Raw genomic sequence first — 23,505 nt, 5'->3', positions numbered from 1 at the left:
TTAAGTGAAGGCTTAAATCAAAGGTACGGATATTTTGACTGAATCAACCCTTTAAATTGCTTCCCCATTGTGTACATGTACTATGCATTCACACCATTATAACTCATGTCTTCTCAGAAAAGTGGTACAGTCCTTTATGTAACAAAGAGTTGGTCAAACTGAGTTGTGATGGGTCTACCGTGCACTGCAGCCCTTGTTGTCTGACATGAAATGAGGCAGCTGTTTTTTTCTTCAAGTGAGCGCAGTGGGAGCGGGCAGAGGCTCCCCAAAATAAACAGGCTATCTGTGCAGCCCCGGGGCTGGGCCAGGGTCACGCTCCACAGTGCTCACTCACTTTGGGCTCTCCCTGCCAACATCCAAACACAGCCCCTCACTTCTTCACCAGTTGAGGACAGAGCATTTTTTTTTTAATTAAAACAGCATGTTAGGAAAATTATCAGACACAACTGTGCCTGATGTAATGTCTCTGAATGAGTCACTGTGAGCTGGAAATAGCTTCAAATTAGTTACATTTCCTCCCATCTGATTTAATGGTCAGCTAATTCATTTGGAAGGTAAATATTTTAATGTAAGCACTTAAGTGAAGTTGGTACTAATGTTTGATTTCCAACTGGCGTAAGTACTGTGTTATTCTCTTACTCCAGGATATCCTCACTGTAAAATAACCTTCCAACAAAAGTTGTCCCTTATGAATGGTGCAGTCCTCCTGTGGGTCAGTCACTCTCAAAGAGTTAATTATAAAAAATATTTTATTTTTCAATACTGAAATGAGATTTAGAGCTACATATATATATACTCAGTCAGGATGTTAAACAAGGATTACTTTGTACACATGCAAAAAAAACTACAACTCTCATGAAAATCATTATAACTTGGTTTCATCCATATCTGTAATAGTAAACAACAGAATTTCCCCCATTCATAGCTACAAACATAATTACATCTTTATTAAAAAATGATAATCCTAAACATATGGAGTGAATGACATGAGGTTCTACTGAGAATGTTCCAAGGCTGTATTATTACTATTATTACTATATTTCAGTCTAGTCCAAAGTGGTGGACTGACAACCAAATAACATTACCACTGCATTCCATTCTGGGGTAACAGCACAGGTGCAACACAAACGATGGTTCTGTTTTCAGCTTTTAATTTATGTTTTTAATTTCACCTATGGCTGGTCAACTCACACTGTCTGCAGCCATACATCAAGCTACTTCTTCTAGATCTAGATAGGCTAGTTTTGGTACATTTTAAAACATTTTGAAGAAAACTACTAATTATTAGTATTAATTAATTCAAATTTATTTATTAGGATAAACCCCTTGAGATGCACCATCTCGTTTTCGAGGCGGTCCTAAAAGACAGTAGCTAGTAATATTACTTTTACAGAAACATAGGTAACGTATTGACACCAGTTGGAACTAATATTGAAATACATACAATCCTCAGCTCTGCACTAGTAGCAGAGTAAACAAACTTGTTTTGGAGCACTTTCATTCTTAGCTCTGGCTGCACAGAAGCCTCAGGATCAGGCTAATAAACACAGGCATTAACAGGACCAGCTTGCTTGTCAGTGGCAAGAGGTACTTAGGGATTGGCTGTGAGCAGGAAAACATCACATGCTCTTTTTATTCAGAGAATATTGGTGCTTGATTAAAGAGGCATTATGGTGTGTGTTCTTGTTGATCATTTTCAAGTTCAAGTGCTTTTCTTTGTCTCATCATGAAGTGACTGTTCTGTGGTGTATTGTGACATTTTACAGTAATCAGAGATAAGTTTAAGGTTCACTCATTTCATTGTATCCCTACTTTCCGTTTAGTGCAGTACTACTGTATACTTACTTAATAAAATGTAAATGCTCCATATTTGTGTAGCACCTTTCTAGTTTTTTTGACCATTCAAAGTGCTTTTACACTACATACGCATTCACCATTCAAGGGCACTTTGACATGCAGCCTGGAGAAGCCAGGGATTGAACCACCGACCTTCCGATTAACAAGCAACCCACTCTAACTCCTGAGCCACCCCTATAAAGACTCAGTAATGTATTTATATAACCATGGCTCTAGGGATGGTACTCTTTATTGGTCGGTCCACTACTTTGGTCATACTGAAAGTATCTCAACACCTATTGGACGGGTTGCTGTTTTGTACATACATTCATTGTCCACCTGGCTTTGGTGATCTCCTGACTCCTGTCAGCATGAGGTTAGCGTATGTGGTTTTGAGTGAAATGTCTCGACAACTGTTGGATAGTTTGCCATAAAATTTGAGACATTCATCTTCCCCTCATGGTGAACCTTTAATCTAGCATCATCGTCTGGTACAATTTAGAATTTGTCCAGAATGGTTTGGACCAAATTCCTGCAAACTAATGACATTCCCACCAACGTCATCTGTTCTTTGTTTATTGCTAATTAGCTAACCTCAGATGGTGACCATGGTAAATAATACTTGCTAAACATCAGCACGCTAGCTTTGATATTGTGAGCATGTTAGCATGTTGAAATGATGTTAGCATTTAGCTCAAAGCTAAGGACAACTGTACAGTGCTGCTGGCATGGTAGACACTTTAGCTAGGTTTATGCTCGATGTCATTCTCTTGACGCAAGGGTCTGCATGCCAAAATGACATCATTGTGTCACACCAAGACCCGTTTGAGTATAAACAAAGCTTAAGGACACATTCAGACCGACTTGAAAAGATGCAGTCCTCTTATTCATTGAAAGGAGTCGGTCCATCAGCAACTTTTTCTCACCAGCTCCTTTAACAACACGCCCCACCAATGCAGCCCCCTGTGTTGTTTTATTAAAGAGAGGCTTTTCTTTACAGATAATCTATTGATTATGAAGCTAGTTTATTCTTTTCTATGTGCTGTAAATTAAATGTAGCATAGGGTGACCAGACGTCCCCATTTACTGGGGACAGTCCCTGGTTTTGGTGGCCTGTCCCCGTTTGGAGCTGTCCCCGTAAATTGCTGACAGCACAGCATACAGGTGTCATGCCAAAAAGTGATCGTCCGCAGAAAACTGATTGCCGTCAACGGGAGCGTTTGCAGCATATTGAAGCTATGTCGCCAAGTCCCTTTACAGCTGCTTTTATCTGGATCAAACAAACATAACGTGCAAATAAACATCACTTTATGCCCGTGGTAATAGCAAAGGTATGTCTTTGCAATACTTTAATGTTTCTTTTAACGGAATAAATACAATTGTGGCCAAATAAGTGTTTGCAGTTTATAGCGTGGCCAGGCCTGACATTTACATGATTATAGGCAATAATAGAAGCCTGTTGTTGCTGATAGATTGTGATTGGTAGGCTTATGTCTAATACCCTTGTTTATATTTGGAAAATGGAATTTAGCCTATAATTAACATGACTTATGGCTGAGTTACAGTATATATAAAATAAAGACATGATCTATTTTGCAGTTATCCTTATGATTCCTTATAACTTGCTGTGCACCAACCAATCCAGTTCTTTTTACCTGTTGATATACCTTCAAATGGCTAATACAACCCATAACATGCAGTATTCCACTTGCCTGAAAGTGATTGCAGCCTCTGTCACTAGCCTGATTTTATTCAGAAATTATATTTGACAAATTATAACTCAGCAAGTACTTTTTACTTCTTAAAATACCTTTAAATGGCCAAAACAACAAATAAAATGCAGTATTCTACTTGCCAGAAAGTGATTGCAGCCTCTACTTATTGACTGAAAGGTAGATTCTGCAAAATGACTTGATTTCATTCAGAAGAGTTATATTTGACAGATAACAAAATCGTCCGCCTTTTTTATTTCATGTATAATAATATTATATTTTTGAATGACATATTGACCACCAAACCGAAAATGTCCTCGGTTTTCATATCAGAAATCTGGTCACCTTAATGTAATTATTTTAATTTGTATGCATATTTGTAATCATTATGTTTTGCCAAATGCTATTTGTGTCACGGTTTGTGCAAGCACAGGGAACACACGGAATCTGACGCAAATGCAGATTCAGAGGCAGAGTAGGTGCAGTTCAAAGATTCATTAACAAACAAAGTGTACAGCAGGTTTCTGGCCATGATGAGGCAGGCAAATTCAGAGCAGCCCAGCATTGCCAAACAAATACAAAGGAGCAGGCAGAAAATCCTATCTATAAACAAGTCTATAAACAGGTGAGGTCCAAGACAAGTCCACCCAACACTGGGAAACACCAGGAAACTGGCTGGACTGCTTGACATACAGACAAAGACAAAGTGAGACAAAAGAAAACAGACAAAATACACTAGTGAGGGGAGGAAAAGTAGACACATGTGAAAATGATCAGGGCAGGGCAGACAATCAGAACTGGCGAGAAACACACAAAAGCATGACGTAAAGTGAGTGAAACAAGAGGAGGTGAGTGTTACAAAATGAAACGGGAAACACTGACTGAATAACATGAAATGCAGAAGCACATGAAGTAGAGAGCATTGTGTACAATTTGCTAAGTTGTCCAACGGGTGATTACTTATGTTTTGTTATGTATGTAATTTAATATCCTTATGTACTTGTTTCATACCAACTGTGCATCTTGATTTAGAAATGTTAAAAACAGTTAGTAGTTAAATCCCTTTTTTCTCTGGGACTTTGTTGCCATAAATGTATACTTAGCTCTTAATTATATGGCAGCTAACTACAGATTCCAAAAGTGATTGCAGTAAGGAGACTTTAATAGCTTTGTGGCTCCTCCCATAATTACAACCAATGTGAATATTGTTTTGAAAGGATTGCTTTTCATCCAGCTGTAATGAAACGTGTTGGAGGGAGGAGAGCATAGTGCAGGACAATATATCCCCCTGTCTTTCCCAGATCAGGAAGGAGGCTTCCACCACAGGGACAGTGAGTCTCTCGGGGCAGGAGGCCTCTGCAGGCGTGTGGCTCGCCACCGTCCACAGGCTCAGGGGACAGCTGTGTCGCGCTGTGGTGCTTGGCCCTGTGCCCTGAGACAGCAGTTGCCATAAACAAACAGTGCTGAAAGCTACTGGCCCAGTCCCCAGCTCTTTACAAGACGGTGTAGTGAGCTGGCTGACCTTCACCCAGCTCACTCCGTTCATTTCAAATAGATTTATACAGCACTTTGGAGAGTTGGTAAAGAAATGCCACTTGTCCCGTTCAAAACAAGTGGAATGAGAATGAGGAAAAAAGTGTCTGCCAGGCACTTTATTTTTCCAGATTTGCTGTTTTACTGCTTACCTTGAATTCACATGCTATTAGATGTTTTGGGGAGAAAACACATTTCTTACTTGGAAAGGTCACAGGAACATTAAGTTGGATGATGAAGTGGAGAAGTTGGAGAACAATTTGCTACACAAGCTCTCAATGGTACAGGATAAAAGTTTAATGTGAGTCAATGGTACGAAAACAGCATACATGCAAACATGTTTGACAAAACAAATGTAAACATGTGTTTTTTACTCAAGGTTCAGTTTCAGTACTGTATTTTTCTGAAACCTTCAACCATATTACATGATCTTTATCAGCGAATGGCGTTTTATCAGTTATTATGCAGAACAATCTGTTGATTTTCAAGCTTAGTAGGTTTTATGATGTCATCCATATCACTTTTAGGACTTCCTATATTGGCTGAAGCATTAAACTCCATACTACATGATATGATGGAAAGCTCTAGAAAAAGCAAATAAGCTGAACCTGAGTTGGGATTATTTCATGCCTCAATGTAAACATGCTTTTTCATTCATTTGTAGTTGATTAACCCTCATGACTAAAAGTTCCTTAAAGGAATAGTTTAACATTTTGGGAAATATGCTTATTCCCTTTCTCAGATGAGAAGATTGATACCACTCTCTTATCCCTCGGTAATTATGAAGCTGGGGCCAGTAGACGGATAGCATAACATAAAGACTGAAAGCAGCAGGAACAGTCCCCCCAGCCAGGAAATAATCCTGCACATAAGCCATAAGTAAAACTGCAACTTGTTGTTTTTACAGTTTGGTTTTTGTACAGATTAAAGAAAGAACAACTTATTACTTAGTTAACTTTAGAAGTGCCTTTATTTTGTAACCGTTTGACAGAGCCAGGCTAGCTATTTCTAGCTGTTTTGAGGAGAGGACATCTATGTTCCCAGGATCCCAACCCCCTAACCCAAACCTTAGAACTGGGGGACATAGGACCCTGGGATTGGACACGTACAGTAGGTCTAACTAACTATTCCTTTGACATTTTTAATAACTTCTTTAAGTTGCAAGATTATACATTTGTTTATATCTTTTCCTCCACTCTATCAAAGAAAACTATCCCATGAATAAAAAACAGATTGTCTGTTGATATGGTGATCCCTGAAGTCAGACCCTTGCAGCAGCATGTTATGGCAATATAAAACAGTGCTGAGTTTTCTTTCAGCCAAGTTAAGCCCAAATGAGCTGTTGATATGGTCATGGCTGAGTTCATCCCCTCTGTGCTTTTTGAAGGCTTATGCTTTCACATAGGCATAGATTATCCGTTCTCCCACAAGAATTTTGTTTGTATTCACTTACTGCAATTCTCAGGAGATTTTAATTCATGTTCTTATGTTAAATGTCAATTTTTCAACATGAAAAAACAGAGTTCTTTTGCATTATGTTAAACACACTGTATAGTTCCAGTACAGTGTACTGTAGAGCTGGAACTGCCAAACTGAACAAAACACTTTAATAAAGGAGCGATGTGAAGTCAATTGAAAGCAGGTGGGACACCTTTTGTTGCATGCAAAGCTCATCTGGCCAATGATTCTGAAAGAGCTTAACATTTCTTCCAACACAAACAAATTGTTCCAAGACATACTTCCAAGATAATATCCCTATCAGCCACACCCAACAACTCACTGAATGCTTTGACCATATAAATGTTGTGTTTGGCCATCACTGTCACGTGACCTCAACTAAGAGATCTTGGAGCAGAGGCTGACTCACTGTTTTCCACCACTATGAACACAGCATCAAATAATTGAGTTTGTTTTTTTTGGAAAACCACTTTCACATACTGCTGAAGAACTTCCAGTTCCTCCCGCAACTAAATGAAAAACACTTAAGATGCGTCCGGTGGAGCCCGAATCCCCTGTAGACCTTCTGTGTTTATGTTTTTTTAACAGTTACCTTTTATGAGCAGTCATTTTTCATGCCAGACTAAACATGTGGGGTTATACAGGCATACATCACACGCCTGTGGTCCATCCATTCATCAAAAGTAAATACATGAATGAAAACATAAATCATATCAGTTCTGTGAAATGTCAGTATTATTTTTTTGTTTATATGTGAGAGTAAATATGTATTTTTAGTTCAAACTGTTTGGTAAAAAAAAAAAAAATATGCTGCTTACAATCTATAAATTTTCAAATTCACAGTCAAAGTCTGTCATCCTGCACAGGATGTACTTCCACTGCCGATCTCTGAAACAAAGTAGACAAAGACAAAATCATGTCAGTTCCACCATCATAAATGACCAAACTTTATTGTTTTTGTTTGGTCTGCCAATAAATCCTGGTCCCATAGGCATAACTAGGGAGATATTTCCTTCCAACGCAGCCACTAGAGGATTTCAACAATTTTGGGATAGATTCTCCAAACTGCTGCTTCATGGGATCAGAAGTTATTAGGGAAAAAAACAGATGTTGTGAGCAAACCTTAGCACTCCACTGAATGTGGTCTGGGCACCTCGGATGAAGTACCCATAACTAGGGATCACCAGCTCTCCCTCTTCTCTGTAGTGTTCAGGAATGTCACTGGTCTTCCTGCAGAAAGCAACAAACGTTTGTGCAATGTTTTGGCGAGTTATTAACATTAACACCTTTTTCAAAAGAAAAGTTTTGGGAAACACGATTATTCGCTTTCTTGTCCCTATTTAGATGAGAAGATCAATACCATTCTCATTTCTGTACACTAAATACGTCTGAAACTACAGCCAGGATATGATTAGCTTAGCTTAACACAAAATCTAATGCAGGGCCAAACAGCTAACCAGGCTCTGTCCAAAGGTGACCAAATCTGCCACACAGCACCTCTAAAGCTCACTAATTGTTACTGTATATCTTGTTAAATCTGTACAAAAACTTATGTGTATGTTTCATGGGTGGTTATGTGCGGGACTATTTCTTGGCTAGGAGCAGTGACTTCCTCAAGTCTCCATTAGCAACCTCATAATTAAGAAATAGTCTGGCACATTGCATCTGTGGAACCCCCATGAGGTTGTCACTTTTATAATTCTGTTTGTGTATGAACTAAACAAAAGAGATAAAATGTAATTAGAGAGCTCTGGAGACTTTGATAACCTTAGACAGTGCCTGGTTAGCTGCTTCATAATTAAAGCATCTACTGGCTTCTGCTTCATATTTAACAGACAAATATAAGAGTGATATTAATCTTCTTATCTAACTCCAAGTAAGAAAAGGGAATAAACCTACTTCCCAAAATGTCAAACTATTACTTTAGCATGCCCATGGCCCTGTGTGAACGTACATGCAGGAGTAGGGACAGCGTCGTTTGTAATAGCAGCAGTAGAACTGCCATTCCCGGTCAAGAACGGATTCAAAGTACTTGCTTTGTACGCCCGCTACCAGGCCATTGCGAGTGCATGTTGAAGTCCTGCAAAGACATAAGAGAGTTATTCCGTTATTTAAAAAAAAAAGAAACATAAAAGATTTAATTCATGACAGTGAAGGATATGGTACAAGATCTAAAATGACACCCCCATACTCTAACGCCATTCTTTTCAAACACAAAGTTTAATTTGTAGGTTTATACTATATTTAAAGTAAATACTGGTTTGTTGACAGTGCATTTTGTTTATGGTCCATAGGCCTACACTTTGTTGTCACCACAACACATCGAAGAATACCCGGGCCAAGCAACAGGAGATGCACGATGTGTAGACATTGTCATGACAACATGGGCACAGCCGTCGGCCATTCAGCCAATAGGGGGTAGTTCCCCAGCAGGATAATGTCCTAGCTGATATATTTCAAACAGACAGCTGTGTTAAAGGGAGGTAGGCGTACACAGTGTTTGTCTTTGAATGAGTGAATGAGCTTAACTTGGAAAAAATCTGAAGAGTTCTGCTCTCCAACCTAGAAAAAGAAATCTGAAACAGATATAGTTGAGTCTGCAATGTGTTTCGTGGTATGAGTCAAGCTGCTGTTTACACAGAGATGTCAGGCTACAATTCTCCCACCAAAGAAGCTGATCCAAGTCATTTAATTAGATCAACCTTTCTATGCAGTTGATGTTTAGTTGAACATGTTTATGTGAGGTTGTGGCATTTGTGCAGTGAAATAAAAAGATTACCTGACCTGTAAAGGAAGTCATTCGTAAGTAAATTAACAGCAGGGACAATATTTTTTTCTTCACCTCCTTCAGTGGATAAAACAGATTCATGTGCCTGGCTAAACCTGCTGCATAGTCTGTTTGTACGATCTAGTTTTTTTGAATGGCACATTGAAGAGGTTCAGGAAGATGCTGTAACATGTGACCAATAAAATACAATGTGTTATCTCTGAAGGGCCTTTGACGCAGCCTGTTGCATGAATCTAGTTGATGTAGTCATGTTCCCGGGAACTGTCAATTGAAGACACATATGGCTGTTCTGGAGTGAGCTGATGATTCATAACGGCCCAGGAGGACATGGCTTTGCTCCTCTAAATGAGAAAATAGTGGACAGAACTCAGTTCTTTTTTTTTTTTGTGAAAAGTAACCAAACGATACATGTGGAAAGTCTGAGTTAAAATATGTGTTAATCTGGTACTGTATCAGAGACAAACTATTAAGTTTAGCTTGCTATAAAGATGGAGTTGCACTATGTGTAAGTCGATTACAAAGTTTGTGGAATTGTTCTTAGTAACAACTAGCTAGTTTAGAACTAGAGATTTCCTAGATTTGCTTGCTAATTAAAACACGGGTGCAGCTACAATCAAAAAGTATCAAATATGGAAACAAGAAGTCACTGCTGTAACAAGCTGTGACAAGCTGTAACGTAACATCCAAAAAGGAGTCAGTCCTTTTGTAAATGTGTATGAATGTGTTTTATTTGTGCATACTTTTGTGTGCAAACATTTCAGAGTTAGCATTTTCACTATTTCTGAAGTTTAGAATGAGTGAAAAATATCCGATCGTGCTAACCAAGCTAACATTTTGTTATATGATGTCTGCTGTGTTATTTTGTTAAATGTCATTTAAATTTTCCCAGGTTACACCATTATTAGACGGCCTTTAATCAAGTGGTCAATGTGTGGACCCACATCTCCTCACTCTAACTGGGCCATATGTTAGCAAGATAGTGTTTTAGTTTTGTCCATTAAGTTCAGTCAGTGATCATCTCTATGTTCTCAGGGCCCTATGAGCATGTGTGTCTCTTGATGTAAATTAATATTTTTATTATATTAATTTATATTAATAAGAGATAAAGATAAAGAAATAAAATTGCAAAAGAACGTCAGGGAGATGGGTGTTTCAAGTTTCAAGTTGCAGTTTGAATGGTAAAAATCTCTTCAGCCACTGTGGAGATATTAATGTCTGAAGTCAAGAAAACCATCTTGCCCGCAAATGTGAAGGCATCGGTTTCAGGGACTATAACACCAGTAATCTGTATAAGCTGTAGGTGGGTGATTTCAACACACTGACCCAGGGAAACATACATTGAACATTTGACCAAGGGATAAAAATGTTGCTCAGAACATAAAACCCTTTGAAAGGTCTCCTAAGAAGAGAGGATTATCAAGAGGATATTGAGCTGGGGAACATTGGACCCTGGGAACGTAGATACGTTCCTGTTCAGTTACGCAGCAGTCACTGTTTGCAAATATATTTATTTATTTAAAAATCTTTTCATAAGAAAAGTTTTTGTGGCACACCTTGTTTTTAATTTAACACCGATAGTAGTGTTTAAATGCCCACCCACGACACACTTGCGTTATTACAAGATTAAGTGTGAGCTTGCAAAGAGTTGGTGCAACCTGGTCTTTCAATAACCAAAGACAGCTGTATCTTATGCTCTAGATGAAGACTGGAGGTCTTCCACATGTGTGTGTGTCACCCACCCACCAACAATACTTGTGGTTTTGTTCATACAACAGTTTCAGCTCCACTCTAGCCTCGGATGGGCCTTTGCTGTCTGTAGTGACCTGAAACAAGTATATCCTACACCTACAGTGAAGAGACACACATTAGTAATTAAGGCATTTTTAACCAATAAAGGAGGCCTGCCTGTTACATGGCTTTCATGTGGATTTGTCTAACTATCCTGCTAAAGATAAAGAAATGAACAAATCCAAACATATTCACAGCTGCTGTTCAGAGTAAAAAAAGAGAAGCTGCAGAAAACTGATGATTTACTCATCTCCTTTCAGTGCATTTCTGAATTACTGTACTCAGATATCAATCTGCATTATTTATATATACCACGGCTGGTTAAATCCCTGTTGACTAAGACACTTAGACTAATGTTGTTTGCAGTAAGATTGTGAACGGGAGAAGAATCTGCAGCGAACCGTTCATTAGAGTGAACTCTGTGCATCTCTGTGCCATATGCTAGACGTCCCACCAAGAAAACGACTGAAATTAAACTTACCTGGATTCCTAACAATCGAATCAGTCCAACTAATGTGGTATTTAAACTTTTAACACACTCTAAATTCTATACCTGCAAGCAACAAACTTAATTTAACTGTAAAGCCTGAACAAATGTGACTTTCCAGCATAATTCAGCTCACAACTGTAAAAGTCAAAGAAAGTAGAAAGAAGGCTTTCAAAAAATAAATACATCACTTATATACAGCAGAGGACCCACCACTCCATCCCAGCACGGTTGATGTCGTCCCACCAGCAGTCACTGGGCTCCCCCAGACCCTCAGGTGTGGCCTGGCACTCAAACGACCACAGGCGGTCCATGCCATCTTGCTCGCTGAAGTAGCTCCTGGTGGCCACAAGGACCTCTCCGTGGGGACACTGGAAGTTGAAGCCCTGGCGGTAGCCATTAACCCACCCCATGTCATGATGGTCGTGAGACTGAGCTGCCACTGTGGCCAGCAAAGACGACACCAACACCACCAGAGCAGGATTCATGTTGAAGAAATCAGTCCCACTGCTGCGCTTCCTCACAGCTGCCTCAGTTTAAACTCCTCCAAGTCTTTTGTTGTGCAGATGTTTTGTATCCAGGAGTGATGTGTGATTTGCTGCTCATGGGACAAATCCAAAAGTGGACCTCACTTGACATTTTAAGGTGGACTCAGAGACAGAGCTTTAACAAAGTCTCACCATAGATGAGGGTTTACCTTAAAAGAGAGCCCTTTCAGATTACACGTAAGTCAGATATTTATGCGACGCTTTATTTGACTCTGGAGAACGTATTCATGTGTTTACCATCTAATTTCTCAGGTTGTTAACTTTGCAGTGTGATGATCATCAGCAGGTGAGGATGATGACTTTTTGCCTGGGAAATGCAGCTTTAGCCTCAGTCCCAGTCTTTTAGCAGGAAATTATGTATGTAGCCATCAAATGCATATTTAAGATCTCTTTACAAAATCAGCTGGAAACATTAAAAAGCCAGAGATGGCCTTTTAAATCAACCCATGGGGCTAACTTAATAGGCATCATTGAGAAACTCATCATTTGCAGCTAGTCTTCTTTTGTCTATCTCAAAGACAAATTGTTTCTCAAATTTATTTCCTGTGGTAAATCTGCCATCACTGTAAACCGCAAATGTACTGTGCGAAAATGGAAAGCTTGACAGGCATAGTAACAACACACCAGAGAGCCACAGCCTTGCACTGGGTGACATGTTCCTTCCTAACCATGAAATGTTCATTTCATTCTCACAAACACTGTCCTGTGCTGTAAATACTCAGGAGCACACCAAATGTGTTTAAATCCACAATGGAAAGAAGTCCCTAACAAAAAAACTACAGTAACCAGCTGTTTCAGGAAATCACAGAGCCTTGAGAAAACTATGTATTTGAGACCTGTAAGATTTTTATCTTCAGTATAGGAACTACTTTCTTGGAGCTGAAGGAAGTCAGAAAGCGTTGAGAGACGGACTGGATTTGTTGAAAATAAGAAAATTATAAAACAACAACCATAGCCCTAAACGTTAATTAACATTCAATACCAAAAAAAGACACATAAAAAGCAACATTACATAACAAACATCGAAGACAAAATCTAGTCTTCTTATCTTCTTTCACATCAGGACTTCATCAATACATCAATAATGCTAAATTAAGGTAATTGAATACAAGGTTCACAAAGGTCGTGCTTCTTGGCTTGGTGCAAAACCACTGATTCATTTTCTTCACGCCATCACAAGATAACAGCTATTAGTGTTTTTCCACAGCTTCCTCCTGTTCCTGTGAAACAGTGTTCTGTTAAAAGCTGACTGGCAGACAAATTAGGCTCTGTTAGAAATGAGCTCATATTATTTATGGGGTGTGGTGTTGTGAGTAGTTTGCTAATGTAAAAGTTGCTTTGTTCATGCTTACATATTTTATGTCCTAATACATTTTTGTCCCTGGGGTTTTATTAGTCCCAGGACAAGATGTCAGAGAGGCTCATAATGAAATTTAGATTTTTAATTTGTGCAGGATGTGTGAGTCCCACGTCACACTGAGACATAGTATGTTACTACATTAGCAGGAGTGATATATTATATCACCTTTCACATACAGTGGAATAGACAAAAAACGTCTGGCAATGGCCAAAACAGGTGTTGTCAATAGATTTCAATTATTATTATATATTATTATTATTTAAATATGATTCAAGATTGAAAGTCACATGTGTATTCAATATGTGTAATTTAATGCAGGACTGCATACTCTTGAACTTATGCCAAAAGACTAAAATTGTGCAATAAAGAATAATTATTAGAATACGAGTAAAAATAATATCTGGAAAGAGAAAAATTCTAACTAAAATGTATAAATTAAATTAGAACAGTGTTAAGGGAGGCTGTATAGTTTTTCAGTAAATAAAACATTTAATATGAACAAATGTTATAGTTGTAAGGCAAATCATACAATATGTCTTTCAGAATCTACATTTATGTTCCACATAAAAATACTGTTTCTATATCTACTAGAATAAAATTTACAATAGATTATTTTTGAAGAACTCAGAGAAAATCCTATTTCATTTAGTATAAACAATACAGACATATTGATTATACTGTATAATATATACACCAACACAGCCACCCTACGTTTACAATGTACATCCACATACATGTTTTCTGGCCATTAAGACAACCAAAAATTTTCTTGGCTTTAATTAGTGAGGAGAGAACTCCATTTGATCACTGTGGGCCTGAGAATCTGATCCCATGTGAGAGATCATCCTCAAAGCATCTAAAAATAAATAACAGCACATGTTCAGGAATAGTGTGTGAGTCACTGCAGGAGGAGTTCCACAAAAGTCAAAATGGAGCAGAAGCGGGAGGTATTTATAGGCACTATTGTCTATTTAAAAATCCCTATTTAGAGCAGTGCTGTTGGCACTTAGAATGTAGGGCTTCATTCACAATACTTTGATCTGACTGTGACATACAGACTGCACTGTGTCAAAGGTCACAAGGTGGAAGCAGCCATGCCTATGATTGAGGGGCCTGTCCACACAATATCTTTGTTCAAATCACCCAACTAAGATCTGAACTGTTCATAATTTGCATACAGATGCTGCAGAAGGCCTTTATAATTTAGGAAGCATAGAGAACCATTAAAAATGCAAGTCCCAAGTAAAGTGAAGATTAACTTCACCCTTCGCTGCCCGCAACAGCAATCATGAGGAGTTACATCTCTCGTTCATTTGAAAGAGAGGTTAGTAGTTGAGGCATAATGGTAGTGTAGAAAGTAAAGCTATAAAGTTTTAAACATCTTAAACCAGTGTTATCTGACACAGAAACACTTTAATGAACAGGAACATTCTCTTTATATTTGAGGGAAAATATAATGGCTTAATGCCTTGTCTGAAGACACTTTGGCATCAAGCAACACTTCTGATAAACTCATTGGTCGTTTTAAAGATTGAAACAGTGTTTTTTTTTATGATCGTCCCCTAAGCTCTCAAGAGCGCCCTATTATGGGATGTCCGATGATAAAGAATAAGGAAACCCCACTGTGGCTGACCGTCACATTGAAACGTCCTTTGAGACCACAAGAGAAATGCTCTACTGTATTTATTATGATGGGAAATATAAAAGCTCAATCCAAACATCCTAACACAGCTGTTTACACATACACACTCAAAATCACTCATCTCCTTCTTACAGAGCTTGCTAAGGCAGCTCTGGTCTCTCAGCATCAGGACAGACTTTCATTGTCCCTGTAGGCAGAATGAAGTTTGTATTCAAATCAGGGGGCATCATTAGCTGCCAAGTAGATGGCATAGAAACAACCTGTGATTCTGCAATCAAACTCTCATTCTCAGTTTGGCGCGCTTCATTACTCAGCATGAAACTGTCATCTCGTCAATTATCACCACATAGAAGGCCTTGTTTAAAAACGGAGTGAAACGTTTGCCTGTAACAAATAGAGAAGTGTGAGAATTTGAACAGTATTAAAGGGAAATTAGCGGGCCGAGCTCTTCATAACCTCTCTGGTCAAAACAGACATTTAATGTTCAAATCAGGTCACTCGCTAGACAAACTCAGCATATACTAAACATCTTATCCTGCAAGTAATGTGCATGTCTGTCAAAAGCATGTTTAAATGTGATGCCACATGATGATGTCATGAATATACATGCAGGCGGTGCACTATCATAAAGTGCCCTGCCTGTATGTGTATGTGATACTCAATACTATTGAGTATTACACACATACAGTAGTAGTAAAAAGTGTGTCCATCCTGATCTACTGATGCTAGTCAACTTACTGTCTGCCTGTTTCAGATGCAGTGGCCTTTAAAACTCCTACGCGTCTCCTCAAAATGACATTTTTGGTTCAATGTATCATGTGATCTTACAAAATAGCATGCAACAAATCGCCAACAGCAAGACCTGGTCTCACATAAAACGTCACTTTCACACATGAAGGTCAGTTTATACTGACGGTAAAATCCATTGTGTTACGTCTTCTGTTGCTCTGAAGTTCAAGAAAATAACCCTGGTGACGTCATCAGGCGAGAACAACAGCGTCAGTCTTTTCAGTAAGTGACTCAAACACTCAGTGTGTTTACATTCAAGCCCTCTGGTGGCTGTAGGAATTATGACTTGCCTGTCTGTCTAAATGAGGAAGTCAGATGATAGAACCACAAAGAGGAAGGTGGTTAGGGTGGATGGACCAGCAACATGTTGGGAGACATCTTGCTGGTCCATCAGCATGTTACCTGCTTCCTACCTACAGTCAGTGTTTCTTTTAGGTATAATCACGATCATTCCCTAACCAAGTAGTTTTTATTTGAACCATGATGACAAAATTCCCCTAAGAAGTTGCTTTAAATCAAACCTACTGTGTTTCCCTTAACCATATCAGTGTGTCAAATCAGAAATTGTAACAGTGATTTGTAATGGTTTTGGAAGGCACTGATTGAATAATGATGTTGGCTTGCCAGAAAACATTTTGTTATTTAATTTGAAGGGCTTATTCCAACCAGGTTAACCGTGTCCGCTTGGGCTTCGAGATGAGACATTTACAACAGAAAGCCTGTTTTAGAAACTGGGTGTGGAATTTGAAAGACGTGGTCATTTACCCAGCAGGAAGGATTTCATGACATATCAGGCACCGAGGTAGGGGTTAAAGGTGCCAATCATGTAACACAATTTGTGTTGAAAAGTGGTGGGGACATAAGGGCTCAGATTAGTAGATCAGTTTCCACAATTTGAGTTTATAAACTCAAAAGTCAGAAGTTTCCAGAGCTTAAATATTTGGAGTTTGCGTTAAATGTACTTTTTGATTACTGTTAGATAAAATTACTGATTAACATAACTGAAATATTTTTTAGTTAAAGCAACTCAAAAATATTAATTTGATAGATCATTAAGTATAACACCCAGTGTTTCATGTTCAATAAACTCAATATTTTTTAATTTCTATTAATTCAAAAACACTGACTTACTGAAACTCAATTTGATGCAGAACTTAACACACTTGTGACAACTGATTTCCTTAATTACAATGAATACTACTAACTTAAAAAAAGTGAAATTAAAAGTACAAGTCAATATTTTGTTTTCCACATATTTTTGGGACAGATTGAAACAAGAAAAAACAAAACAAAAAAAAATTTGCCAAATGCTCAGTAATTCTCAAATACAAGTACAACTCCATTATATTTCACAGAAACAAAATTTGTCAGTGAAACTTTTTCCATCAGACTGAATTTATCATAAAACCATTAGTTGCAGAACTAATCTCAGAAGCGCCGCCATTAAAATGAGAAACAAAATGATGTCAGTCTAATTTTAAACACAAGAACCCTGTTCCTTAACACTCCTGTAAAAACCTATGTTTTGAAAATTCCACGCTGTAGGCTTGTAGTAAACATACTGAGTACATGGACACAGTTTAGAGGTGCTTTTAGGAGTTTGTAATAGACACATCCATCCCCAGCCACCATTCAGTTAAAGCAGTATTACACAGACTTTGACAGAAGCACATAACGTGGATGTACCATTTATGTACTTGTGTGCATTCAAACTTCTTGTTTTCTATCATTAAGACATCATTATTTTCTGGACAAAAGTGAGCGTGTAAAATGCATCTTTGAACCTGGGGAGATCACTCGGTTTCATCGTCGACTATGGACTGCACCAGGAGCATCGTCATTGACCACAGTGAGGAGAGCCACAGGTGTGTCAGCAGTGTCTGTTTCATGTTTGCATTGCAAAATACAAACAATCCAATTATGAGGATAATTTTTAAGGTCATTGTGCTTTTTGGGTTTTTATTGAGTTACACTTTTGTGCATCTAATAGGTTTGCAAAGTGAAAAAGCCCAAAGTCCACCCCAAAGGGAGCGCCCATCTCCCATAGAAAACTCTGCTCTGAACTGCCTGAAAACAGGTCATTTGTAGTCCAGCCATATCCCCTTCATCTCTGTGACGTCACAACAAAATATGTATCATAATGCCTGAACCTGAAAATGAGCATAATATGACCTCTTTAGAAAGTTTGCAAGTCATGCACTGTATGCTCATCGGTGCCCCCCACAAATTGAAAGCATAGGTTAATATTTTTCCAAATCTATCTTGATACAGCACTGTGTTACTGCTGCCTGTAAAGATTCCTTCTGTTTATACTGGCTCTCTTCCTAATCTGGCTCAACTGTAAGAGATTGAGGATGATGCACTGTTATGAGGTCTCTGCATTTATTACAGTAGGATCAACAGGAATGATAACAACCACCAATAACTCTTTTATCGTACAAATCACATTTTAGCATTGTATTGAGATAAACTAGAAAAAAAACCCCTATGAATTAGGGTTGGGCAGATAGACGATGACTGACAACATCTGCACCCTCACTGCTGCTTTACCTGGTCCGGCTTGTAAAATATCCACAGCGATTTGTAATGTAATAGGCTACCAAGTTTTTTACTAAGTGAAGTCTGTCAGTCTATGCTGGAAGAGGCATTAAAGTTGGTTTCCCATAGTACATTTCATTGATATTGACGTTGTGTGTGAGTACGTGAGTACGCGTGATATGTGAGTACTCACATTGTGGGTCTTGAAGAAATCAGTCATTCTCTCGCAGGTCCACTGGGAGAGCACGAAGGGCCACAATGCATCTCATGTGTACATCATGTTGTTCCTACAGTTGAATTGGCTCTATAGGTTCAAGATTAGTAATGATGATGATGGAACTCAGCAAACACCTGCAGACATGCAATCACAAACACATAAATGTATGTAGATTAATGCTTTTACTGCTGAGGGAAGAAGAGACACTTAATTTTCTTTTAATAAGGAAACATCCTAGTAAGATCAAATGATGCCCATATGTTCCTTTAAATACCTTAACTCAAGTCTTTCAAAACTATGCAGCATAAAATGCATCAAGTCCATATAATCTTGAATAATTCAAAAGAAATATACTAACTCTTATGCAGAGATGTTCAAATTGAAAAAATAGATAGCTGTAGTGTCACTCAATACTCAGTTTAATCCTGCAGGAGCAGATTTAAAAAAAAAAACAACATAAAGAATTCCCATTAGTCCAGTCAACAAGAATGTCATCAATTGCTGATTTAAAAAAAATACTATATTTTATCATTTCACTTACTCAGCAATACAAGAGATGCTTTCACAAGTCAGGTGATTATGTACATGATGAAATTCCTTCAGCAGCACTCTCTATAGTCCTTAATGGGCACACAATCCATGAACACCAACTTTTTATTAGTTTACAAAATAATGGCCATGTAAACACTTCACACAAACATGTGATACTGGCACAGTTTACTGTTGTGAGAAGACTAAGTTATCAGTTTATTAAAGACACTCTTTAGTGTAATAATGCAACACAGGTCAACAGACCACAAACATATTTCAAAATGAACAAATGATAAAATAGTTTCAATAAAAACTGAGCATTCTTCACCAGTTAAAAGGTTTCATTACAAAAAAAAGTCCTTTACAAATACATATTAATGTTACAGCCATTTCAGACAAGGCAACTAGTCTCTGCATTAGAAGGGCTGATGGGAATCATTAGGTTCACAGCTAAAACAATGAAACTTCTGGCCATGCATCAACACTAGTGACGTGCGGATCGATACTAAAGTATCGATATTTCTTATACCAACGTTTCCTGCTCTAGGATTGAAACACATATAAAAGGATCAATAGCTAAACACAGCCATTTGGAGTGGGTATGTATTTTATCCTAAGTATCTTACTGTCACCAGGATGGTCTAATTGTACTCTTTCAATAGGAACTACTTCTCCTTCCGCGTGTCAAAGTCATGCTTGCGCTACGGCTCTGAGATGGAGCTTCTTTGAAGTGAGCTGCTGTGTGTGCAAAGACAGTGAAATACTTTGGCAACACCGCAAACTTTGTTATACATCTGAGATTAAGTCACAATAATATGATGATATTATAAAGCAGCATTTCTGAGTAGGATATTTTTATTGTAATTAAAGAAAATGATAGTTTGATGTCTTGTCATTATGCAGCTATTATTTGGAAATGGTAACCCTACAGCCTACTCTTTATTTCCCTAATAAATACAGAAATGGGAGGGGGGAGGTCACATTAAACTAGAAATAAAATATGTAAAAATCATTGGTATCGGATCAAGTCAACATTTACTAATCCTTTCAAACCCAAACCACAAGGTGATGAATCTTCTGTTGAATTATTAGACCACTATATTACTATACATCTACCGTTATTTCATTGGAAGCGCACATACTTACTGCTTTTGAAAAAGCATGCCGTAAAATGTGACAATCGCTGTCAATATTTTATAGTAATAGTAGTAATTTCCCCGTTTATCAAAATAAAAACAAAGGACTTGTTGTTCCATCTTGCTGGCATTGCAGTGTGTTTTTGCTTTATGAGGTCCTTTTACACTCTTCCAAGTATGAGGAATCATAGAAACAATTCTATTTGAAGATATGAACGAAGAGCACCTTTTTATCAAAACAAACGGTCAAAACGAATTCAATCTAGACATCTTAGGCTCTAATTACGAATGAATAGCGAGATACTTCACTTCACAACTATCTCTGGTATGCGGGGTTACACAACTGCCACTGTGAGGATGTCAAAAGGTCCCTCAGCAGGGTCCATCTTCCCATAAGACCTTTGCTGTTTAATAGTGCTTCACTGATGAAATTAAGGGGCCAGCCAAAAGGCCACCATAATAACGTCTACAAAACAAATCACTTTGCTTCAGGCTGTAACCTCATTAGAACAATGCGTCGTGGTTGCTTGGAGGATGTGTCTGAGCCATGGCTGGCGAGGCAGGCGGGCAGAGATAAGCCTCACTGACAGTAGTGATAATGGAAGAGCAGGGATGATTGCCTGGAAAATAATCACGCCCAAAATATTCCAGGCGCAATGATACCCTGTTCTCATTTATTTGGCTATACTCCCAGGCCTCAAGGTTATCTGGGGGATGATATGCAAGGGGCAAAATGTTCAGCTAGATGAGAGCAAGGTGCACTTATATATTTTATTTTCAGTAAATGAACAGAAACGACCCACAAACACCACACACTGACCTTGTTGACCTTGTTGTTATGATGTTTAACTGCACATATCTACATTTCATGTTTTGACACTGTCGCTCACAAACTCAGTGAATGTATTAGTACTGCTTGGAAAACCCGAACAATTCAATAACTCTGTCTCATCTCCTCTGACAGATCCCCAAAGGTTGGGCTACCAGACAGTGAACAAACTCATTTCCTGTGGCTCAACACCACTGCAGTGATCTCAGTAATTATTATGAAAGTCGGACTAAAATTTGAATTCCGTTTTTGGGAGAGGAAACATAAACTAAATTGTTACTGCAGCTATATCAAAGGAGGGTAAAACTGTATATAACTGGATACATTTGGCGTCTAAGCGGCATCTGAGATCTGGTCGGAAACATGCTGCCAACTTCCATGGTACGCTACTGACACACAGAGTACATCATATTGTAAACTCTGAACGTTGATAAAACACATTTTCACCTTTTCACCTTTTCAACAAGCCCTCATAGTGTTTAAATGTATTTAATTACTTTTAAGGCCAGGCTTGGGCTGGCACCTTCATATATCTCTGAGCTTTTATCATACTATGACCCAGGACACAGAGTGAGATCCTCTGGTAGTGGGTTGCTTGCTATTCTGAGGTCTAGGCTAAAACCCAAAAGGGCCCCTGCACTCTGTAACAGTCTATAAGATAAGATCAGGCTCACAGTCTGCTCCTGGTTTCATCTCGCTTCTAAAGACACTTACACAAAAAAGCTTTCAGTATGTCAGAAGCTTGATGCATATTTTATTTTTTCCAATTATTTGTATATTGACTTGTTTATGTTTTATTACTTGATTATAAACCACTTTGTGATGCACAGTTTATTTCCCCCTTAACTGAACATTGACTTGTTCTTGTTCAAATTGTCTATGTTTTTCATTTTATTTTTATTATTTGGGCTTTAAGATGCCTGTCCTCTACAACATTTAACACTTGGTAGAACCCATTGTGCTAGGTTAGGGTTAGGACCAACAGCTGGTATCAACAGCTAAATTGATAGTTAAGTTTGTAGGCTATTTCACATGGAAACCAGGCTAACTAGCTTCCACTCAAAAAGCGTAAGATGATTAACCTAGCTTACCAACGTTAGCAGTGACTCACACAAGACGCTGTTTTTCTATTTTATTGTCACTGTGCTGCAAGAATAAATCACACAGTGGGGTGGAAAATGTGGTAAGTGACAATGACTCTGCTAATGCTGTATTGTTTTTCAGCCTCTGATGTTATTCAAGTGACAGAAAGAGAGACCATAAGCCATTTCACTAATCAGTGTATTTATTTTTCTTCCAAAGTCTCAGTTCAGCTTCTGTAGCATTTTCTAATAAAAACTGATGTTAGTTTCAAAGGTGAACCATGTCCAAGGCCAGTTTTCATTTCTGGGCATGGCAGGTCCGTAGGTAATATAAACAGTTTCTCCATCATTAAAAACTATATTTACTCCAACTTATTCACAGTTTCATGCAAAGAAAACATACTTGGGTTGATTCATAAATTCATTTTGTCCACATTACTATTTATGGAAGAAACAACTGAATTATGTGATGTTTCATCAGTCCAGATACTGATGAAACATCAGTTGTCAGATAACATATAATCACTAAGAAACATGATTGCTTTCAATGAATCAAACCCATGTAGAATCAATAACTGTTTAGATTCTAGGTTGCTGCTCAAATCCAGCCTACAGTGTGAAGGATAAAATTGTTGCTTTTACAGTTATCTTAAATATGAGCATTTAACAAAAGTAAATACTTAAGCAATAGCTCACGACAGGCCGTGGTATACGCTTATTCGCTTCGTGTCGGTGATATAATAAGCGTACACTCACCTAACGGATTATTAGGAACACCATACTAATACTGTGTTTGACCCCCTTTCGCCTTCAGAACTGCCTTAATTCTACGTGGCATTGATTCAACAAGGTGCTGAAAGCATTCTTTAGAAATGTTGGCCCATATTGACAGGATAGCATCTTGCAGTTGATCGAGATTTGTGGGATGCACATCCAGGGCACGAAGCTCCCGTTCCACCACATCCCAAAGATGCTCTATTGGGTTGAGATCTGGTTTCTGTGGGGGCCATTTTAGTACAGTGAACTCATTGTCATGTTCAAGAAACCAATTTGAAATGATTCGAGCTTTGTGACATGGTGCGTTATCCTGCTGGAAGTAGCCATCAGAGGATGGGTACATGGTGGCCATAAAGGGATGGACATGGTCAGAAACAATGCTCAGGTAGGCCGTGGCATTTAAACGATGCCCAATTGGCACTAAGGGGCCTAAAGTGTGCCAAGAAAACATCCC

The 23,505-nt window shown here is 38.4% G+C and overlaps 1 protein-coding gene across 1 annotated transcript in view; it reads right to left on the bottom strand.

Moving 5' to 3' along the window:
• Positions 1-5,358: 5,358 nt before the first annotated feature.
• Positions 5,359-23,505, bottom strand: part of dpt (dermatopontin) — a 28,297-nt gene continuing 10,150 nt past the window's right edge. The window contains exons 2-6 of the mRNA XM_046048987.1: positions 18,673-18,830; positions 11,816-12,200; positions 8,494-8,619; positions 7,662-7,769; positions 5,359-7,427 (exon numbers count right to left, since the gene is read on the bottom strand). Coding sequence (XP_045904943.1) covers positions 7,361-7,427; positions 7,662-7,769; positions 8,494-8,619; positions 11,816-12,090 — 576 coding nt within the window. The 5' untranslated portion in view covers positions 12,091-12,200; positions 18,673-18,830 and the 3' untranslated portion in view covers positions 5,359-7,360. The remainder of the gene's footprint in view (positions 7,428-7,661; positions 7,770-8,493; positions 8,620-11,815; positions 12,201-18,672; positions 18,831-23,505) is intronic.

Source organism: Micropterus dolomieu, linkage group LG05 (assembly GCF_021292245.1).
Source record: "Micropterus dolomieu isolate WLL.071019.BEF.003 ecotype Adirondacks linkage group LG05, ASM2129224v1, whole genome shotgun sequence".
Lineage (NCBI taxonomy): Eukaryota > Metazoa > Chordata > Actinopteri > Centrarchiformes > Centrarchidae > Micropterus > Micropterus dolomieu.
Note: the sequence above shows the minus strand (reverse complement) of the source record. Positions and strands in the feature narration are given on the sequence as shown.